The 24590-nt window shown below is 34.6% G+C and overlaps 1 protein-coding gene across 6 annotated transcripts in view; it reads right to left on the reverse strand.

The window, feature by feature from the left end:
- Positions 1 to 24590, reverse strand: part of LOC129222802 (nucleolin-like) — a 189117-nt gene that overhangs the window by 48914 nt on the left and 115613 nt on the right. For 3 of the 6 annotated variants that reach the window (XM_054857350.1, XM_054857346.1, XM_054857347.1), the window contains exons 2-3: positions 6041 to 6099; positions 4850 to 4960 (exon numbers count right to left, since the gene is read on the reverse strand). In XM_054857350.1, coding sequence (XP_054713325.1) covers positions 4850 to 4960; positions 6041 to 6099 — 170 coding nt within the window. The remainder of the gene's footprint in view (positions 1 to 4849; positions 4961 to 6040; positions 6100 to 24590) is intronic. The other 3 variants (XR_008580614.1, XM_054857348.1, XM_054857349.1) reach the window with 1 other exon arrangement.

Below are 24590 nucleotides of genomic sequence, written 5' to 3' on the forward strand. Positions count from 1 at the left end.
AAACTCGAAAACTACCCGGCTGATTCCGCTGAAATGTTCACAACACCTTTCTTTTAGCACCGGAAAGGTTTGCAGACCAGTTCAAAAAACATTCGATGAGTAGTTCTTTTTTTATTCCAGTTTAGGCCCAATTTTCAAATAAATTCCCGAACATGGGGGTGAAAAATTACTCGTACATATTAATACTACATATCTTTGGAAAGGGTAGAACGTTTCCACGTTCTACGCAATTTGTTTCCATGTTTGTTGTTGTACGGCGGGAGTTATTTGCGCTTTTAGTTCGAACATTTCTAGGCATAGCGGAAATTTAGGCACTACTTGCTTCATTAAATCTATCAATAAAAAGTGAAGGAATTGTCCCACAGTTTTTTCTTTGACACCATTGGAAAAAGCGACATTTTTTACTCCAGATCTATCTGGACCTTTGGTAGGAAAAACTAAGCTTCTATTTCCAAAGGAAAAAAAGTAACAAGCGTTTTTAAATCATGTTCGAAAAATTTCATCTCCATTCAAGTTGTTATCCATTTTATTTTCGCGTTTCCACGGTTACGCTTTTTGAATCCATTGTTTCTTTCCATCTTTCTTATTTTGATCTCTTAAACTTAATTATTTTGTTTTTCCATGGTTACGCTTTTTAATCCATCTTTCTCATTTTAATTTCTTAAAAGTATTTTAATATCTGTCGTCATTGCTTGGAAGGGAAATTTTGCATGATTTTTTTTTCTTTTGTTTAAGCTTGATTGTTGAATATACGTCACTTGACACAATTTTTATTTTCAAGGTAGACCGGGCAACGCTAGTATGAAAATAAATTGAATGTTGAGAATTATTTCCAGTTTCAATTCTAATATTGACTGACTCGTGTGGAGAAAAAACTCAAAAATCACATTATTTTTTTTTTTTTTTTTTTAATTTTTTCGCCCAGTTGTGGCAGGTAAATGAATACAATAAAGGTATTTACTTCATTTCAAAAAAAAGTATTTAATTCTTCTTGTACTGTATGTCATTACTAATTACTCCTATATCGTCGCCTCAAAGCAACAGTTTTGAATTGCTTTGTTAACATCTTATTGTTATACCTGGGTTTAGATATTTTAATGTTGCTCTGAGGCGACAATCTGCGCACATCATACACATACACACACACACGTTTATGTGTCATCATAATTTTTACTTGTGTATTTTGTAGTTAGTGGACCTCAAACTTTTTTTTTTTTTACAAAACTGGTGGCCCACATAGCTGGAAAAGTTGGGAACCGCTGAGGAGTATTAAAATTATATAGGTAATTCCTGTCATTTCTTGAGAACGGATTGAGTTAATCTATTCCTAAGCGAAGCAGCAATGAAAGTATTACATCTAATTTGGGGTGGAAAACAAAACGAGCAGGAGGCGGAGCTCTCTAGTTAATTTTTTACTGATACCATAATGATTTTAAAACGAAAAAGAGAAGGATAGAGGAAAACGCACAACATATTTATCATTACATAAAATACACCGCTAGCTCAGTTATTCCATCCGAGGACTGCAGTTTCGTGCTTTTTAGCACTCATCAGCCCGGAATAGGAAACAACTGAACTGGAGGTGGAAAACCTCTTAAAGGAGCCAAGAGAGCCAAACAGAGTGGTAGCCAATGCGGAATTAGCACACCACACTAGTTACTGCAGCAATGATGCGGTTCAACTCAAAGATTGATGGCAAGGCAGGTATTTTGCAGTAAGTTTCAGATCAATCGGTAGCATCACTTTTATTGATTATACAATGTTCTGTGATGTTAATTCAAGTAGGGTATTTAACCTGATGGAGCGGGCGAATTGCCTGACTGTCAAGGTAATACGCCGCAATGTTTCAATTTTGTTCTTTTTGATAACATATAATTTATTTCGTATTTTTTATTACTGACTTACTTTTATTTTCTTTTTTATACAGTATCTGGACCTACTTTTTGAAAGAGGTATCCAATATTATTTTTTACTTTACATCAATATATGCATTTTAAAAATGTTTCTTCATGGGGGGGGGGGGGTTGACCTCGACGTGCTCATATCAGACGACACTCGTGTAGATAAGTTAAAGCTGTTTCGGACTCGCACGTAACGCACATGACATATAAAGGGTTTTCCTTGAGGAGATTCAGACACCTTCCGAAATAACATGCTTGTGACTCAAATCGTGACAGAACGATTGACTAAGTCAAAACAAAAATAAATAAAACAGTTGCAAATGGTTAGTTTTTTTTATTCATTTAGTTAGAGCTCTATAAGCACATTAGGGTGGTTCAAAAAAAAACTTTTTTCAGCTACAGTGCAGGACACCCCCTATTTTTTTTCAGTCTTACTAATAGTATAATGCTGTAAAATGATTAGCTTCTTACTCAAATTTTAAAGGGGGTGCTCAATGATCCCTTAATTTAATATTAGCCGTAGCATAGAAAATGCCACAAATTTAGAAACATTTAATTTCCCCAGCTGTTTTTGGTAAATAATTATTTTATTGCAATGTATATGCATATTACTAGAGTATATTATAATATGAAGCATTTTTTTTCAGTTCAATGTATTTTTAACCCCCTCCCCATACTTATGAAGTTCAAGGAAACACCCTCTTTCAGTTGAAATAAGAAGCTAAAATTCTTCCAGTAAATTACTATCCACAAGTCTAAAAATATTGAAGGGTGTCCTGTTGTCTATGAGAAACTTTTTTTTACATGTATTTTTGAACCACCCTAATGCACACCCTCAAATAACGTAATCAAAGTTGCTGCTAGAAATATAAAAAAATCTAGTGGTCATCTTAAAAAAAAATTTATATCTTTGACACATATTCTGGAAAATAAATTCATAAAACTTTCACAAAAATATTTCTCTTTTCAATAATAAGTGCCCCTTTGCTATAGGTCGTTAAAGTGGCAGTAGAAATAGTCAAGTTGCTAGAGAGGAAATGGAAATAGTCAAGTTGCTAAGGAAATATTAGAAGTAGATAAAATAACGAAGATGGGATGAATTATTGGTTAAGTACACACACAAAGTAACCGGAAAATTAACTGGTTAAACATTGTTATTTATTATTAGTATTCAGACATAAAAAATTAGTTTCCATTCTATGTTTTACTATTGTTGTTGTTATTAATATAGTTAACAATAGTAGTAATATCGGGAAGCTCCGACCATGAAAACTAGAAGAAACATCAACACAACCTTAATCATGTTTATGCTTCATAATCAACTGCTTCACAACATATTTGTTAAGTTACATTCAAAGAGCCTTAGTCGAGTTCTCAATTTTATGCAAAGTCTAAGAATATAGAATATATCAACGATGAGAATTGCAAAAGGAAGGGTGATGAGAACGAACATCACTGTAGTTATGATAAAATATTTATTGTGGTAAAAAAAGTTCTTTAGATTTCAGCGATAAATAAGCTTCTAAAACTTGAAACTAGGAGATATTTAGGTAATAAGAACATCTAAATAATGTTTCACTGAAAAGAAACTGTATACTGTGGAAATTAGAGATCCATTTTCGTAAAAAACGTTTATTTTTGACCTGCAATTTTTAGCTCTAGACTCAATGTTAATTTCAACACCATCAAGGCGCAACGCGAGACCAACCCTACAAAAGATCAATTTTCTCTGGGCCAGGGAGGTAGTTTCTTTAGGAAAGTTTCACTGTAATTGTGATACATACAAAAAAAAAAAAAAAGTAATGTATATTAAATTCTCCAAGAAAACTATGTTACAGTAACTGCAATAAATTGTTTATAAAATTTTATGCATTCTACGAATGTTTAATGAATTAAACAAAGGGCAAGAAACAAGAATAATTTATTCATCCGACAAATATATAAACAGGGTGTTTTATAAAATGGGCAAAACTGTTGCAGATGACAGTACACATCCAAACAAACAACTTCTATTAAAGAATCCGTGGTCGGAAGTTACAAGCAAAGGCGCTAGAGGACGCCGAAGGTGACTTTTTATACCAGATACTAGACAAAAACACTCAATTTACGATTAGTTTACATTACGCAAGTCTAATGACACATCATTAACAATTAGTGTTTAACTACCGGATTCACCGTTCACGCTAGCTCCACGCCAGACAATCAAACTGTCGGTTGAAGCCTTATTCAACTAAAATGAGGAGCCTTCGACACAAAGGGCATACAGTTTCAAGAGAGCAAAAAAAAAAAAAAAAAAAAAAAAACCGAATGCTCACAGATTCGAGGACAAAAAAAAGGGTCTCACATGTTTGAGAGCTTATCACAAGAAAAGAAAATGAAGGCTCACAGATACGAGGGCATCAAAAAAAAAAAAAAAGAAAGAAAGAAAGAAAAGGGGGAAAAAAGCGCACAAGTTCGAAGGCGTGAAAAAAACAACAACAAAAAAAAAAAAGTCGCACAGGTTCGGGGGGTAAAAATAAAAATAAAACAAAGGTATACAAAAGGTAAAAATAAAACAAAGGTTCGAGGGCGCAGAAAATAAAAATCCAAAGACGCACAGGTTCGTGGGTGAAAAAAAAAAAACAAACCGAAGGCGCACTGGTTTGAGGGCGCAAGAGTACACTGGCATGCGGGTCGATGGACCATTATGCCCCTACATAGGTCAAGCTTCCAAATGCGCCACCAACTTTGCGCTATTCCGACCTGATGAAAGTTGTTTGTTTCGATAAGTAACAATCTCTTAAAGATTTACCATCTTTTTTGTGGATAACGTTTAGAATTCCGATTGGTATTTTTATTTGAAACACCGATGTGCTTCCCGTAGCGGCTGGAAATAGCAAAGAAGGAAACGAGAAAGGAGTGTTAGCAAAGTAAATAGGGAGAGGGGGGAGGGCAAGAGAGGCACTTACTTGGAGACCGCATCCCTTGCTATTTGCAGCCCGAGATGCTCTTTTCACAACATCTTCAACCACCTGTTCTGCGACGAGCCGAACTTCTCCTGCGTCTATGCATTCTTCGTCCTGTATCCAGAAAATTATTACAACCTCTACTGGAATTCCATATAGAAAATTTATTTACTTAAATGAGACAGCGAGATTTGTTTTTAGTTAAGCAGTGGGGATTTTTAGGGAGAATAATTGTGTTTCTCTTTCTATTTTTTGTCTTATATGGTACATTTTCGTTTATACGGACTAACTGAGACCAAAGGAACCCCGGATAAACGAAAATCCGGGTAACAAGCAAAATATATTCTGGATTGTTCTCACAAGCACTCGAACGTTTGGGCAATTCGCGAAAACATGTCCCGTGCGTAACGCTAAGTTTTTCATTTTTTCCAGCTATTTTTGACGTTTAGTAATGCTTCTTGAATTCTCATTTCCTTCCACGTGAACCAGAATATCCACAAGAATTCGAAAATTAATTTAAAAAGAATAAAGCGAAAAAATCATGCATACGAACAAAATTTACTAGGCTTATGAGCATTTTCTACGCTACGTTTGTTTTACCTTTTTCATCCGCCATTAAACAGTGGCTACAGTGCCCCTATAGTTATAATTATAACAGAAACTTAATTTTAATGCTTAAAAAATTAGTGAGTTCATTAACAGGAATATATTTATTTATTTATTATTACTTTGTAAAAAAAAATACATTATTGGTGGAAAAATGCTTTTAAATTTTTACCGGTTAGCGAGTAGGAAAACAAAAATCCCTCACCGATCCGCGAAGTTTTTTCAACAGTTTTTGCCGACCCTCAGGTGAAAAAAGGTTGAAAAACGTTGCTCTACGTGGTCCCAAGTTTCCTCTCCTTGGTTTAGATTTTAGAACCTTCTTAACTACCAGCATGAATGCCTCAATATGCGTGATTAACATCATCCTGTGTGTGAACATAATGTAAATGATGATGTTTCTGTGTCTAATAAAGCTTTTTTATTTCGAGAACCTGATATGACATTACCGCTCTCATCTCGACTACGAGGGTTTTTAGGCTTTTTTTAATACACTTCGTGTATGGATAAATCTGAGCAGAATTTTTGGAAAAGATAAATTGTTTTCATGAAAAAATCCTAGCTCAGTTAGCAGAATGAAAAAACGTTTACCTCTTTTGGTGGAAATCCATTTTCGACTGGCCCGTTGGTGCTGAAGGATTCAACGTTTCCTATTGAAAAGAGAAAAAAAGGGGTAAAAAAAATTAATAAATCATCAATGGAAGAATGAAGCATTTTTAGTGCTGTGTTAATCAGGTACAAGGTCTTTTCAGAGCAGACGAAAAAAGTAACAAAAAGTTGAAAGAAAAAGTAATACTGGAAAATGTTGGTAAACGGATGAAAATAGTTTTACGAATGAAACGTTCAGGTCTTTTCAGACATACAGAACAGTCAGAACAAGGTATTTTCAGAACAGAAGAAAACAAGCTGATGTGTGCATCACATAACTTCCTTTTACTCCAATTTAATGTCATTTTCCCATTAATGGCAATTTTAATGTGATTCAATAATTTACTCTCTAAATATCACCAATAGTGGCCAAATTGAAACCAAATTAAAGAAAAAAAAATCGCCAAATTTATTGCCAAGTTTGCGACAGAACTTGGCGACCAAAAGACTGGCGATATATCGCCAAGTGTCCGCCAAATTGTAACACCACTTGAGCATGGGCGGATTTATGGGGGGGCAGAGGGGGGCAATGCCACCCCAGTTTTGGGAGGACTTTATGTAGTAACAACACATTTTCCAAAAATTAAAATTTAAAAAAAAAATCATTATATTTTTTTGTTTTTGAATAGTTCAGAAGAGCATGGGTGGATTTATAGGGGGGAGGCAAAGGGGGCAACGCCCCCCAGTTTTGAGAGGAGTTCATATAGTAGCAACTTATCTTCCAAAATCTTATAACAAAAAAAACATGATTTTTTTCGTTTTTGAATAGTTCAATGAAAATGAAGAGAATAGCAAATGTTCTTTTCTGAAGGGAGAAAAAAAAAGGAAAAAAAAAAAACGAACATTAAATGTTAAATACAAATAGTACAGCTGTCACTGGGGTACTGAAAATTGGTCTAAATTCACTATTTTGGACAGAAAACCAGTTGGGCAAGTATATGAATGAAAATATAGGCTAAACGAGCTATGCATTCAGCTGCAACACTTATAATAATTAACGTTTGGGACCCTCCCTCCCTCTCCCCAATTTGCGCTAATAGAATGATCTACTCGTTACGATTTGTTTTCTCTTTTCAGAATGCTTATTTTCAATTTGCGTGATTTCAAAAACTAGATGTTTTGGGTTGTTACAAACGAAAGATTTTGAAGAACCTTCTGGTATCACACGTTCAAATGAAAGTGGCTGATTTGAAATGTATGCTATTGCAAAAGAAGTACACAGCTAAAAGGTTTTTGTACAGCAAAATACTATCAAATGTAACAGTTAACACCATACTCAACGAATATATGTAACAATGAAACAAAAAAGTGGGAAAATTGTCCAACCATTGAACAAACAGAACGTAAAATCACTGTAAACAATGCGTTAATTTTTTAGGGGGAAAAAATAGGAATCTCAATCCCTAGCAGTTCAAAATTAAATTTCTGATTTTTCAGAATCATACATTATAAGGAAAACGTCTGAATAAAAGAAAAAGTGAGGGAGATATATTTCCGGCACGAAAGCTTTGCACAATTCTTGTAAGATCGCATTATTACCTCATGAAATGTTTTTCTAAAGGTGTTTTCTTTATTTTTTAAAGGAAGAAATTTGTATACATGAAACTAGTAATTAGAACTGTACTTCATGCGCTTGTAAAATTTTCGGCTTGTCTTTTTTTTTTTTTTTTTGAGAAAGAAAAGTAAATACTATCACAAACTGAATAAATTTCAGTTATCTGAACGTTCTGATTAATTGAATCTTTTTACTTCACTATCTAAAGTATCTAATCTAAAGTATTTAGAAAGTAAGGGAAAATACCATTTTCCCTTACTTTCTAAATACTTTAAAAATTAAGGTAAGTCATAATCATCTAAGTCTAAATGAGACAGTTATTGTCATTATTGAAATCTGAGTAAATCAGTCATCAAAAGTTTTGGAAAAATTTGCTGAAATTTGATAAAAACCGATAAAAACCTTACACATATTGGTAAAATCGTAAAAATCCTTTAACTGTAAAAACTGACGAATTTTCGTTAAAATTACAAAAAATCAAACAAAAATCTGCAGGTAAGAGTGAATTACATGCAAGGCCGGATTTGCCTATAAGATAAACAAGCTATAACTTAGCGCCCCTGCTTTGAAGTGGACCCCTAACTCACAAAAAATTGCGATTCGTTCCTTTAAAAAATGGAAAATGCTTGAAAAACTAATTCATTTTCAAGTACTTGAAAACCTTGAATATTTGGAAACGTGTGGCTACAAACCTTAAATTTTAAAATTTCTAACAAATTGTAGGGGGAGGAATGCCAAAATGTGTCAAATTCAGCTCCTTGCTACATCTTGCATCAAAAATGTAAAAATCATTGTTCTCGCGTTTGTAATATATCATATTACTTGAAATAATTTTTTTGTGACTGACATGCTTCATATCTTGCTATTTATTTAATCCCGAATGCAGAATTTTGGAAATTCTTTTGTATTGATTGCTTTTATCTTACTTTTACTGCATATTGTTAATCTGTTTAGCCCGGGAAAAAAATGATACACTACCCCCATTCCTTTTCATTTTCTGCGCTACTTATAATTTAAAAAAAAGTTGTAATGAGAAATTAAAGTTTATTTTTTCTTTTAAACTTAAAATAGGCGTTTCTTACAAAGTTTGAACAATACTGTACAAATGTATAATCTACTACTCAATTTTAGAGACTGGAAAGTGCAAATTATTGGTTCTAAAATCCCTGAAAAGAATTGGCGCAGTATAGCCTACTAGGGCTCTTCAGCCAAAAACCCAATCTAACTGACCAAACCTTGAAAATAATTAGACAAGTCTTTGAAACTCCTAAGCAAAGTGTGCTTCAATTTTATTTCTTATCAAGTGTATAAATTAAGAATTGTTCAAATGGGTAGTATGTTACTCTCTTTATACCTATTCTCTAAACCTGTGCACCATTTCTTTTAAAGTAGTACCAGCTCCCTCTCTTTTAAGGTCAATTCAAAAAGGACAGCATGATTACACACAGTAATGAAAACGGCACATAAAGAAGCAAAGAATGGCCTTATGCATCACAGAAAACAGATAAAAACATGGAAGGGGGGAGGGCAATTAAAAATGTTGCTCCAAAAAAAAAAAAAAATCCTGCCCCCCCCCCCTCCCCCCCACCAAGAACTCAGTCCTAAATCCGCCTATGCACATGAGTTCACATCGAAACGAGTTGATGCGAGCATTACATGACTTTCTTTAACGCCAATTTACTGATAATAGTAGTGCCTTAGAGTAAGCTAATATTTTTGCCCCAAGTTTGTTGGGAACTGAAACAAAAAAAAAAGTTTTATACAGATTAGTTTTTCCAATATTGGACATTTTAATGTGATTCTAATTCGACTCTCTAAATATCGCCAATACTGGCCAAAATGAAAGCAATTAAAAAAAAAAACGCCAAATTTTCGTCGATAAGTTGGCGAAAAAACTTGCTGACCAAAAGCTTGGCGATATGTCGCCAAGTGTTTGCCAAATTATAACACCAATTGAGTTTGCATCGATATTAACAATGATTTTAAAAATGTGTAAAAGACTCCCCAAAAAGGTGTAAAAGACGCCCCTTAGGAACATCCGAATGCAACCAAAAGGGGAGGTGCACAACTAGACCCCACTAGGAGTCTACGTATCAAATTTCAACTTTCTAGGACATACCGTTTTTGAGTTATTCGAGATACATAAGCAAATACACACATACTTATATGCGCACATACGTACATAGGCACATACGCACATACATACGTATATACAGACGTCATGAGAAAACTCGTTGTAGTTAATTCGGGGATCGTTAAAATGGATATTTTGGGTGTCTGTACGTTTTTAGACATATATCCACGTGTGGTCGAGTTGAAAAAAAAAAAAAAACTCAACATTCATTCGAGGGCGAGCAAAATGGAAATTAAGGCCCATTTTTTGGGTCAAAATTTTTTTGTGAATGCAATACTTCCTTTACTTCGTAAAAGGAAGTAATTAACAATGACTTCCCTCCAAAAAGTGGCAAAAGACCCCTTTAGAAACACCCAAATGCAACCAAAAGGGGAGGTGCAAAACTAGACCCCATTAGGAGTCTACGTACCAAATTTCAACTTTCTAGGACATACCGTTCTTGAGTTATGCGACATACATACGTACATACAGACTTCACGAGAAAACTCGTTGTAATTAACTCGGGAATTGTCAAAATGGATATTTCGCGTGTCTATACGATCTTGAGCACTTATCTACGTGTGGTCGAGTCGAAAAAAAAAAAAACTCAGTATTCATTTGGGGATGAGCAAAATGGAAATTAAGGTCGATTTTTGAGTGAAATTTTTTTCGCGAATACAATACTTCCTTTTTTGTAAAAGGAAGTAATAAAAGTAACCAAAAGTTTTCAGAAAAAAGTAACACTATGGAAAAAGTTGATGGACGAATGAAAAAATCGGATGAAAAGTATGAAATGGTCATAAATACTTGAATGAGTAATATCATTTTCGAAAAAAAAAAAAAAAAAACAGTGATGAACTGTGCAGCGTCATTCGCAAGCCACTGCATTTTGCTGCGCTGCAAGCAGCAATTACAGAAACTCCCACGCCCCCATACGCTTAAAGTGGCCATACTCCCCGTTTTGAACGGGACAGTTCCGTTTTCAGGTATCCTGTCTCGTTTTGGGACGCTGCAATGTCCCGTTTTCTGAAGTGACAGAATGTAGCATTGGGAATGTTTCAACCGAAAGTATTAGACTGGTATTGCTTTGTCTTTCCATGCCATTAATTTTAATCATGCAAACTTTCACATGGTATTTGAACATATTGTATATTTATTTGATCCCAAGGCACTAAAGAAAAGGCATATTCGCTTGAATGGTTTGTGGACTAGCAAAAAGGCACAATTGCAAAAAGAATAGTATTTTTTAAGCCTTAAATTAATGTTGGCTAAAAATAAATTGTGTGAAATCCAGGAAAAACAATCTTTTTTGATGTCAGTACAAAATGTACTGAATCAAATTTGTGCATTAAAACTAAAATAACTGGATTTTTTTTTTAAATTAATTTCTGTTCTTCTCTGTAATAAGCATAAATTGTTAAAAAAATATATGGCTTTTTAAATACACTTGCAGCAGCCTAAAATTGTTAAGGGTCCCATTTTGAGGAAAATAATTGTCATCTAACAAATGCTACCAAATCAGGCCTCAAAGTGGTGTATATATATTTCTATTTTGGAGGGGGGTCAATGTAATCAAGCTTAACCCGTCTCTCCTACTTTTTTTTTTCTCCCTCTTTTTTTTTTTTTTTTGTAATTTGAATTTTTTGGAGGGCGCAACAATGCCAGATCTTCAATTTTTCCGGGGTGGGGCAAAGATATTGCCTTATTCATCTTTCTTCAAAATTCTTTAACCAGTTTTATTTGCTTATTTTTTATGCAGAAAAGGGGTGCATTTATAGAAACTAAGATAAGTTTAATATTGAGGAACTCTTATGTGCAACTTATTACTTTGACGCAAAATGGGTACTAAAAGTTACAAGTCTTAAAACACCAGTTTTAAAGCATCTCTGGTTACGTCAGCGCGAGGACGGAAGTAGGGGGGTCTCGATGGAAGTTCCCCGGAAAATTTTCGAAATTAAAGTTGCAAAAACACTTTTGTCAATCTTTGGAGGCATTAGTAAATAGAAGGGATGTGGAGGAGGGGTCCTGCTTGTAAGAAATTTTTAAATTGAAGTAAAATATTGTTATTTTTGGTATAGATAGGGTTTAGATGAGGTTTGGATTCCCTTAAGAACTTTTTTCAAAACTGAAATGAATTTTAAGCTATCTTTGATGACGTTAGGGAATCGGGGCTCCCCTGGGAAACTTACTGAAACTGAAGATCTTAATACGCAATTTTAGGTTATCTTTAGTGACGTTAATGCATTTAAGAAGACTAGAGAGATCTCCCCAGAAATATTTCGACACAGAAGCACAACTTAGAACATGTTTGGTAATGAGAGAGGCAGGGACGTAACTAGGTCATTTTCGAACAGGGGCAAGACCTCGTTTCGGCGCCCCCCCCCCCTTCCCTATAAAAAAAATATTTTTAAATTTTTATTTCAAAAATATGAATTTAAATTAGGCAGTGATAAAGGAGACCGCATACGTTGATAAGCCTATAATACAACTTTTACGTAATTATAAGTTTTTATGCTGTTTTATCACTGTACTGCATTTTTTAAAATTTCGATAGGGAGTAAAAATCATTAAATAGTTTATTTATTATTTTACATACGAAGTTTTTCAAGGAAAAATATTTTGTATTTCCACAAAAGAATAATTAACAACTTGTTGTATAAATTTTTATTTTTACCAGGTGGCTTTGCCCCCTGCTCGCTGACGCTTACCAATCCCCAAAGGTTGCTTCGCAACCTTATTTGATTCGTGAAGATTTAAATCATCTGTCAGAAAGAATCAGATTAAAAAACACTTGAGTTTCGTTTCGAACAAAGTGAAAATTCCCTCTCCCTCCCATAGAAAATAGAATTTAAGTGAAGAGCTCATTTTTAGAACACAATGCCACTCCTATCTGAAAATATAAAAATAATTTGATAGAAAAAAATATGCATAACCGAGATTAAAAAAAAAAAAAATCGCTTTGAAGAGTATTTTTCCGCGTTCGAAACTAACTTGCACCAACTTGCACAGCTATAGGTGCGAAAGGGGCTCCCGAGCATTGCAAAACGGCAGTTTTGTACATTTGAAAAACTGCGTTTAAATTCGTGGTCTCTAGTAATATATTTTGCTCTTTAGCTCCGGACTGAGCCTAGGATTTTTTGCTAAAACTAAAACTCTAAAACTACTTTCTAATTTATTGATAAAATTGTTGCAAGCTTTATTTGATGCCGAAAAACATTTTTGAAACATGAAATATTAAGGAATGTGAGAAATCTTTCATCAGTTTAATAGGCAATTTATGTGAAATTTTGGCTTAAAAAATTAGTAACAAAAAAAAAAGCTAATTCGAAATTTAAATTAAACAACCTCAGGTGCAAATCCTCGGCGCTCGAAGTAATTTTGTACAAAATTTGAAGGCTGTAGGGTGCTCTGAGGTCTACTCCTGGACGCAGGCCGTCTCAGGCATCCTTTCACAATTTCTTTGCCGTTACTTTGTTTTAAATATATCGAGATACGAATTTAAAATTACCACTTCAAATGAAAACAATAAAACAGAAATGTTTTCAATTATTTATTTTTAAATCTTTTTACTATACTACTTTGAAGAAATTCACGAGAAACATAACAGTGTTCAACAACATGTCGCAATAACCCTCCTATAAATAATAGCTGATTATCGAGCGACCATTGTGTTTCAACAATGAAACTCGCGCCACTTTCTCACGTGAGATTAATTGAATATTACTACTACTTAATACATTGATTTTAAGCCGACAACTTACAATAGCTCGAAACGAACATATTATCAAATGTGAACATTAGCTTGATAATTTTATATGCAACACATTTTAAATTATCGCAATCTGTATAGTTAAATATTAATTATAACGATCTATTTTTTTTAAAAATAAAATACGCACGTCCACACCTTTGGTATATAGTGCATAACTGAAAAACATTTAATAGAAAAACAGATACCTAATGTGCTTGATATCAAAACTATTTCTATTAACCTTTTTTAAAAACCACAAATCTTAAACGTATTAACATTATATGTTTTCAGGTTTTTACTTTCTTCTATATCTAATATATAGAAGAAAGTATTGGATTCGTGCAAATTTTCGAATTTCGAATTTTGACGGATTCGAACGTTTTGAGGTGTGCTGAGTCCATTTCGACCATTTTTGGAAAATGTCTGTCTGTCTGTGTGTGTGTATGTATGTGTGTGTGTGTGTGTGTGTATGTATGTGTGTCACGTCTGTGTGTGACCAGTTTTTTGTGGCCGCTCTACAACAAAAACTACCGCATGAAATCGAACGAAATTTAGTACACATATGTGCCCCTATGTGAACTTGTGCCCATTAGTTTTTGGCGCGAATTCCTCCAAGGGGGGTGGAGCAATGGGACGTTTTTCGAGTTACGCGTGCTTGCTATTCCTCAGGAAGTTACTGGCGGAATCAAACAAAATTTGGTCCATATGTTGGTATTAACAGGAACAGGTGCTGATTCAATTTTGGTGTCAATAACTCAAACGGGGGTTGAGCTATAGAACGTTTTTTGTCGTCAATTGTGACTGCTGTATCTCAAGAAATAATGAACGGAATGAAAGAAAAATTTATCGGCAAGTAGCCCTTAGTGGGTATAAGAACTGATTTTATTTTTGTGTCAACAGCTAAAAAGGAGGTAGCGCAATCACCCGTTCTTTTTTTCCATTTTGAGTGCCCTATCTCAAGAAGTAATGCTACGTTCTGGTTGAAATTTGGAATATATGTGAATCCATATGTAAACAGGCTTTGGTTCTATTTTGACGCCGATCGCTCCAAGAGGTGTTGATTTTTTTTTTTTTTTTTTTTTTTTTTTTTTTTTTTGCGAATAAAAATATTTTTATTAATGCAACAATAAGAAAGATAAATCGTAATAGATTGTCGTCTGCGTATTTCTCGTGATTTTAATTGTATGGAAATGATAGGAAATATTATCTCAATGATTTGAAATTTTTAACTGTTGCCATCTTATGTTTGTTAACAAATAAAATATTTGTAATTCATTCAAGCAAGGCTTTTAAAATAACTTTCAATTTTCGCTCTTTGCTTTGCTTTTGCAATAATTCAGACATTGGGATAGTCGTCAAGTTTTTGCATGTGTCATTTTGTTTTTGTTGGGAATATTGCTTCCTCGTCAAGCATGGGGAGGGATCAGAAAAAAAAAAAAAAAGAAAAATATAGAAGAAAGTTTCGTGATGGCCACAACATACTAGTTTCCATTTACAGTTAACCTTATTCATCTGGACAAAATTGGACAAAAGGCAATTTGAATAAACGAAAATTCGGATAATACGAACAATAAGCAGTAATTAATTCGCAAGTAAGAAGACTTATCTTTTATTAGCAGCGAAAAACGATGCTTTGCAACAAAATTACATAGGGTTGTTACTAGCAAATACTTTATCATTTATAGTTCAGCTGTGCAGTGGTGGTGTCAGACTGACACTCCAAATACGTCACGTTGCTTATTAGATGACTATAATTTATTGCACGACCTATATATAGCAGTTGTGTATTTAATCAAAATAAGCCAATATTTGGCACATTTTCAGTTTCGTGCCTCTAATTGAGGGACACTCTATTTAAGGGACATTCACAGAGAAAAAAATACAGAAAATTATGCACAAGTGCGTAAGAAAGAGTGAATTTACTGGAATAAAAGCTTCAATTTTCCTCTAAAAAATAATTGAGGAGTGTTTAACATTAATATATCTTAAAGAAACATGTATATATTGCAAAAGAAAGAAGTATATATTGTATTGCATGATTTGCCCACCAGGATATTTATTCAAGTAGGCTCAGGGGCAAAGGCAAGGGCACAGGAATTGACTAGCTTTTTATATAAAAATTGAAATGTTAACACTAATTGTAATTCACAATGTCTTTCTTGCATGGTAAATTACATGATATGAAGAAAATTCATGAAATGAATTACTTCCAAATAATTGCTTTATGCTGCAAAACTTTGGACTTAACAAATTCTAGACTTAATCATAATTAAAGAAATAATAAAAACTTTTTTTAAAAAAATCAATAAGTGTTAATTTTATTTAATTGTGTATGAAAAATGTAAAGTATTTAGTTTTAAGTGTTAATAGCTTAGGTTCACAACAAAATTATACTGAATTAACACACTGTATACATCAACTAAAATAACTACGAAGAAGGGACACCTCTATTTAAGGGACATAATGTCGGGTCCCATCAGTGTCCCTTTATTGAGGTTTTACTAAATTTTTTAACTCTACAAATATGATCCGGATAAGCCAGAGATACGTATAAGCTGGAGTCAGATAATCGAGGTTGCTACTGTAATATAAATATAAATCAAAAGTACCAAACCAGAGGTGTAAAAAAATAGTTGATTTCCAACACATTAATTGAAGTAGATGATACAAGCATATCTAAAATATTGTGTGGGTGGCAAAAATATATCAAACTTAAGTCTAAGATTTCTCATTTTAGCGCAATTTATCTTTAAAAGACCTTAGTATTTTCTAAAGCAAAATGGGCAGCCTCTTGCACTTTAAATTGAATCTCCATCATTATAGTGCGAGATTTTTCTCCAAGAATGAGAAAAAATGTAAAGTAAACTAGACCAAGGAAACTGTATAACGGTTTTCCCTTTGGCTAGGGGGGTAGACAAGTTCTCGTCATTTTAAATGAGATGAAGACATTATGTTAGCAGCTTTATGACGTTTAATTGTAGAAAAATGACGTTTGACCATTTTCGTTGTTTTGTATTGGTGTGCACTTCCCATATCTTTGCTCCTATATTCTTCCTCCGAGAGGGAGGTTTTTTAAATAAGATATAACAAGTATTAGTCACTCTAAGAAAATACTTTCATGCTATTTACTGCGCCCTCCTCACTCTCTTTCCATCTATCTTTACCACTATTGATCCACATTAAACCACGCAAGCTTTCTGTCAGCGCCCGCACTGAGTTTTTTTTTATTTTATTTTTAATAATTTTTTTTCTTTTTTTCACAAAAATTAATTTGAGCCTTTACTTAGTCAGTTTAGCGCCCCTAAAATCTGGCGCCCGGGGCACGAGCCCCGTCTGCCCCCCTCTAGTTACGTCCCTGGAGAGAGGAAAATGGAAGGAGTCGAGGTTTCCTAAAGAATTATTTTTTATTTTGAAGTCAGTTTTAGTCTATCTTTGGGAAGGAAGAGTTCGCAGACCCTTGCCTGAAAGGTTTTTGAAATTAGAAAACATAATTTTAGGTTATTTTTGGAGACGTTAAGTTTTAAGGGGTGGTTACGGATCTTCCTCTGAAATTTTTTAAAATTGAAAATAGTAAAGGTGGAATTTCAGACTAGCTTTGGTAGTAACGTTAGGGAAAGGGAGGAAGAGGAAGGGGGTGGGGAACCCTCCTCTGGAAATATTTTGAAATTGATGTTCTAAAACCGCATTTATTTAGGCGCTTTTGAGGCACCAACAACTCATTTTTACTCCACCCGAAAAATTAAACCTGATTTTAAATTTATTGCGGGGGAGGAGAGTAAAGGGACCTAGCATTTTGAAGACTCTCATTTTCAGACTGACTGGGGAAGAAAGAGAGAAGAACGATTTTTGAAGACCAATAATCTGCATCTGCTGAAAATTTTTAATTTAAGATTTTCTTCTTAAAATAATTAAGATTTTTCGCCCCTACATTATTTGCTTTTACTTGTTAAAATAACTGCGTTTGCCCAAGTCAAGTATTTTTCTTCTCTTGAGTAACGGGCACAAACCCCCTGACCTCCTCTGGTTGCACCACTGCCTGGTGCCATCTTATGTCTCATTTATTTTCTTTATTTATTGAACTAAAAAATTTGAAACTAAAAAAGTTGTTTATAAGCCAGAAAAAGAAAAAAAAAAGAAAAGAAAAGCCGAAACATGGCAACCTAGGTATAAGAATTTTTTTCCAGCAAATGAGGCAGTGAGAAGCAAAGGGATTTAAATGGGCATTTTCAAGTTTTGAGTAACACGCGTTTAAAGATAAGATCCTAGGTAGGCTTTCATGTATAGCAACAACTACGAGGGCTACTAATACCATCTTTTGCCCCAAGACAGAGGAGAGGTTCACCTACTATGTGTACCGGCTATCTTGAACTTTTTAATTTTGCCACTTACATCCCTTTGCTTCTCACTGCCTCAAATGATGTCACGCTTTGAGAGGGGGGAGGGGGCAGTTCGTGCAATTTTGGCAGATTTCATGAAAAATTGTGTCAGGGGAGGAGTAAATTAGGATGAAAAACCGTTAGGTAATTTATGGACAGCCCCTTAGATATTTTATCAATGAAATGTGTGCGATCATTTCGAATTGAATCTCCCATTGGTTGTAAAAAATTAAAAAGTGATTTCATAAACTTTCAAAAGTTTCGGTTAAATATGACCCCTCCCCCCCCCTTCTGTTTAAATTATTCAAACAGGGGAAAGATTTTATGTTATGCGATTTTTCTTTTTTTCTTTCAATTTGAAGATAAAACCTCTGACTAGTATTTAATTTTCATGCCAACTGAAAGGCCTTCTAACTCATTAAGTACGATGAACTTGGTTCGAAAGGGACTAACGTTTGAAAGAAGAAAACCCAGGCTTTGGAAGATTTCATTGTTTCTTGACGCTCATTTTGAGTCCGTTTTTGTTTGTTTGCTTATGTTTTTGATAGAAGGATTTTTTTTTTTTTTTTTTTTTTTAAGGAAGAATAGTTTTTTGAGTGGAGTGTTCTTCCATTGCGTTTAAAAAATATTCTGTTTTGAAACAGTTTTGGTCGATTTATGATCACTTTTTTTTTTGGTTTTATTCAATTTTGTCTCGCATTTCTTTTTCCACCATTAAAGTCATGACATTTTGCACAAAATTCGTAAGGATCATAGGGGGAGTGGATCAAGAAATGGTTTTCCTTACTTCGATTTTGTTCTTCTCTTATTTTACAAGGTCCGTATATTAATTTCCAGGACTGACGTAACTGTAAGAGAACGAAAAGCCGGAAGAGGGTGCTAATGATTGCATTCTGAAGAGCGTTTTCTTGCGCATGAGCAGTGCAATCGGCGCCATTCTGAAGTAAGTGGTTCTCGTTAAAAGGCGCATTAAAACGTAGCTCTTCAATTCCTGTTGTCACCATAATGCGAACTTTTCCAATTACTTCTAGGATGCATACGGACCGCGGCCGACCTGTTGTGTGGATCATCATCGATGCTTTCGCGCCCATCCCGAAAGTGTTTGAACTATTCAAAAGTTCTCGAGCGGGGTAACGCTTCCTCGGCGTAAACTTGTTTCAACTTTTTGTATGTTTCTGCAGCTGTCTTTCCCAATTTGGAACAAAATTTAATGTTAATTCTTTGCTCCATTTTCACTTCGACGACAGGAGTTTGAGAGCTACGTTTTAATGCGCCCCTTCCACGAGAACCACTTACTTTAGAATGGCGCCGATTGCACTGCACATGCGCAAGAAAACGCTCTTCAATATGAAATCATTAGTGCCATCTTCCGGTTTTCCGTTCTCCTACAGTTTCGTCAGTCCTGGAAATTAATAGCCGGACCTTGTATTATTAGCGAAATCATCTCATCAGTCACCCCCTTCCTTTTTTGGTCTTGATTTTTTACGCAGCCAAAAAATATGATTGTTTGAGCCCATGAAATTTGTTCTAAACTCCAAAGCGAATAGGGAGACTGGAGTTTTAAAATTTACAAGGTCCCTTGTGACAGAACTAATTCGTTTTATGTCGTTTTTGCAAAATTTTAAGGAATGTTTTCTGAGATACGTGGGATTTTCATTCATACGATTTGGTTTCCCACGCAGTTACAATAACTCATCCGAGAGGAAGCTAAGGCTCTAATGTTAAAACATTGTAGTTCTAGTTTCGATTACCCTAACAAGAAAAACTGAAATTTCGGTTTACCTCTACCCCAACCAGGGGCATGCACAGAAATTTTAGGATCCTTCACAAATTACTTTTACGGGCCCCCTCCATATTGTTTACCCCTACGTCTCTACATATATTACCCCCCCCCCCATTTAAAAAATATTGGGGCCCCTTCAGGCTCGGGTCAACAGGTGTCCCTTCTGCCCACCCTGTGCAGGGCCCTGACCCCAACAGGAAAACACTGAAATTTTAGTTGCCAATAACCCCTAACAATTTTGAATCAGGTTTCGCGATTCTCATTTCGTAACGCCTAACAGCTTTGCTCAGTTTTCAGACTAAGTAAATCATTCATGTTATTTTGTTCAGTTTTAAACCAAATTAATCTAGATTGAAAAAGGTTACAAGTGAGAGAATGTTTTAAGTTTTCATCGACAATAGGCATCGATAATAAGAATCACGTCCGAGTGTTCGAATTCTCCCTACGAAAATTCGATCGATAGCAATCAATAGTAGAAAGCATCTCCTGAATCTTTACAACACGTTTCTAGTTCAGAAATTCTTTTTATGTAAAAGTATATAAAATAAATAAATACTTTGTTAAAAGTAATGGGGCAACAAAGGTTTTGAGAATTTTTTCGGCTATCATTTTTGAAGCAATCCGGTGAAAGAAAAACCTTTATGATTCGTTAGGTTTTCATTCATTGACTGTCAATAAAAGCATGAAATACATACTAAAAATTTTGTCTAGAATAAAAAGAACAGTATTTTGCACTATTGTTTTAAAAGGAAAAAAAATGATGTTGCCTTCAAGCCACTTCCTTGTACGCTTAATTAAAAAATCTATGCCTTTTAAAAACTCAAAAGAAGCGCAGTCACGTGCGTGCGTTAGAAGTAACACAGTAGAGGCCCGCATACTCGGCCTAATGTGGACCAAAAAGTGGCAGAGCTTCTGAAAATGCCGGATTAGTTGGGAAAGCAAGTGCAATAAATTTTCTTCGAGGATTTTTCCCTCCTACCAAGTTGTACTAATTAAGTTTGCTGCATTCGCACTTGTAATCAAATGGCAAGCAAGGACGGATCCGGAAATTTCCCAAGGAAGGGGGACTGATTTTTTTTACTCTTGCCTCTAAATCTCTTACTACGTATCTGATTTACACATACTTGGAAGGGGGCTTCAATCTAATTTTTACACGAAACAACAAAAATTAGGGATTTAGCCAAAGAGGAGAAGAAGAGGTGTCTGGTATTCTAAAACTGCGTTTTTATACCTTGAATACCGCAATAACTGCAAGAGAATGTTTCGAAACCCCCTTCACTTAGCACCATTGAATATCGTTTAAACTTGCGTGATTGTCTTCTACACTTGCGTTTTTAGCGCCTCAATTCCGAAACATCGTGCAGAGTCCCTCATGGGCCGAGTCCTTTGCGATCGCCCTCATCGCAACTCCCTTGTATCCGTCCTTGGTAGCAAGTTTACGAGACTCCGCTGCACTTCTTAAATACATATTTTTAGACTTTTCTCTGCGTACATAAAAAAAAAAAAATTACTTTCAAATTTAGATATTTTTGTTGGCGTCTGAGATCTGAAACTGCAACAGTAAAAACTACACGGAACGTGTGAAAGGAACAAAATTACAATGCAATAGTGCATTACGCTCGTGTTCACCTGACTGTTAGTCATACATCTGAACCGCAGATTGAAACATTCTTATTAGTGGAAGAAAGCTTTGACCAATGGTTTGGCAGCCTGCCCGAGGGTCAAATTGTCCAGTTAATGCAGGCGTTAGAATGAGTTACACAATCTCTAGTTTGTTCTGAACCGATGCAGAAAATATAGCTTTGCTAAAATTCATGGCTCAAATATCGGCAGTTTTAATATTGGTTCTGTGGGAATCTCGCTAAATATCGTCAAATTGACACTGGATTCAGTATCTAATATTGTTGCCAAATTTGCTGCCAACGTGGCAAACAATATATCGCCAAGTCTCTAGTTTATTATATCGCTTCAGTCTGCAGTGAAATTAAATTTGATTTTCCACAAGAAACGTATAAGAGAACTTTTGAAACCTTGGATTGTAACCGACAAGGGAGTTGTACAACTAGGACCCATAAAGACCCAATATACGAATTTTACAGCTTCTATGGCATAAAATTTTTAAGTAATGGCAGTTTTATGCGCACATACAGACGTCCATAGAATACTAGTGATAATAGGGAAGTTGCGACCTATTAAATGTTCATATTTTGGCTATTGGATATTGTTATTGACCCTCAAAACTAAAAAATTCACCATCGCCGAATTCTAAAACACCGTAATTGATTTTTAATGAATTTTTAAAAATCCACGCTCAAAAGTGCGCTCTTCTGAAACGTCACGAGCCTACGTCACAGGGCGCGAATGGGCAGCCTTCCGCCGAAGATCCCTCGTTTTCGCTAGGGACATTTTGAGCGCGCTGATATTTTTATTTTTTAGAAATTCAATAATCCTTTTGAACACACTATGGAGGCTGGATTTGTTAAAACACAATCTAAATAATCTTCCTCAAGTAACATCAATGATGATATTCGAATATTTCCGAGAGGATGAGAGGTTTAATGTTCCAGAAACGCGAGGAGTTAAATGCGAGGAGATAAGCCTTTTACGTTTCGTCTTAGAAGTCGAATGCATGTCCTTCGGTTTCTCCCCTATCGGAAGATCGCATGACGTCACTTCCTATGCCATTTGACGTCACAAGCTCTTGAACTTTAAAAATTGATTTAAAAAAAACTACTTATCGTATTGCAAAAATCTTTTTACCAATGATGTTCATACATGTTACTCTATCATATAAAAATAAAATTGAAAAATCGAAAACTTCCCTATTATCGTGGGGATATGGATATTTTGATTGTATGTCTATACGTCCGCATAGCAGGGATGAATTCGTTAATTTTCCAGTTCTGGAAGTCAAATTTAATTCTGAATCGTAGGGTCTGGTGGGGTAAAGTGGTCATAAAATCGTATGTTTTCAACTTAGGTGGATAATAAATGCAACAAATTCTTTAAACACTTCAACTTTTTTTGTTGTTATTTTACATTGCATTATTAAAGAACACGGTACATTAAATTTTAGGAAGAAAAATATTGATTTTAGTAGTTTTATAGAACTTTCTTTTCCCTATGTTTTTATGACCACTTTACCCCATGGGGTGGGGGAAAGTGGTCATAGCATGGGGTAAAGTGGTCATAGTTAAAAATAGTAGCAAAACCATTATAAAAAACCCTAATACTTGTATATTTCAGTTGTTTTTATAATTACAAGTATATTCACGAGTACATGTGTACACGAATATATACGTGTTGTGTTATATACGAGTAAACACGTTCCTATAGGAGTAGATACATGTATACATCAGATACATGCATGCACGTGCCTACTCAAGTATATACGTATAAATACGAGTATATAAGCATGTATACTTGATTACCTACAGGAGTCTATACGTGTCTACATGAGTACATACGTATCACATGTATATACGTGTCACGTATATGTACGTGTCACGTGTATATACGAGTATATACGCGTATAAACGAACATCATATGCGCGTATGCACTTGTATCTCGAGAAAATACGTGCATACTTGAGTATATATGTGTATACTAGAAGTATATACGCATATATAAGTGTACGTACATACATATACGGGTGTACACGAGTTAATTCGTGGATACATCCAGTGCGTCTGTGTGTCTACTCACGTATATATAATATGGAAGCACGAGTATATGCACATGTACACGTGTACACACGACCTGTATAGACGTATATACGTACATTATCGTGTATACACCAGTATATGTATGTGTACACGAGAATATACGCTTATATACATGTCGGCCTACAGAGTGAATCTAAGCTCTTGGGCAAAAATCAAAGGGGTGTGAGAGGGGAGGATAGAAAGATAAGAGGAAGAAAGATAAGAAGCAAAGAATCATAAGGAAGTTATAATCACTGACGGGCTACATGCACACAAAGCCAGGAGGCAAAGCAGGGCACAAATTTGTTGCACACAGATGATTTTACCTAACATTTTAGTTTTTAAGAAATATTTAGAGCAGTTGTTGAAAGTTACGGTCCGTAGTAGCTCTAATACACGCATCGCAACAAAGGCGCAGCGGCTGATGAAAAATTTTCAAAAGTCTCGTTTTTGCAACAGAGAGGGATCTGTAAATGCGACGCATGATGTTTTTCAGCTAAAGGCCGTAAATTTCATCAATCGGTTTAAAACTTTCTTAAGTCCTAAAATGTTGTGTAAAATTGCATTTGTGTAATATATATATATATATATATATATATATATATATATATATATATATATATATATATATATATATATATATATATATATATATATATATATATATATATATATATATATATATATATAGAAATTTGTGACTTTTTTTGCATCCATCAATTTCTCACTTTGCGTGCATGTAGCGCGTCAGCATTGTGTTTGTGACCATATGTTCCTTATTAACTCTTGCTTCTTCTCCTCTCCTCTAACACCTTTTATTAATTTGCTCAAGAATGCAAACTCAACCTGTACACTTTTATATCATATGCTTGTGTGTAAGTGTCTACTCGAGTACGTACGCGTATATACCTGAGTATATAAGTGTTCTTATATATACGAGTATAAGCGAGCATATACGTGTATAGTAGAATGTATAGCTGTGTGGATAAAAAATATTTGCAGATACCCATATATGTATTTATTGGCGCATTTATGTGAATACGTCTATGTACATGTCTACACGAGTATATATGCGTATATATATACGCATATACTCGTATATTTAACCCCGTTTACTGTAAAAACAATACATATTGAGTAAAATTAATATTTAATTTGTATCTGCCTTATACCTAAAGATTAAGTGACATTAGAAGAACAATATTCGTTA

Source organism: Uloborus diversus, chromosome 5 (genome assembly GCF_026930045.1).
Source record: "Uloborus diversus isolate 005 chromosome 5, Udiv.v.3.1, whole genome shotgun sequence".
NCBI classification, from domain to species: Eukaryota; Metazoa; Arthropoda; class Arachnida; order Araneae; family Uloboridae; genus Uloborus; species Uloborus diversus.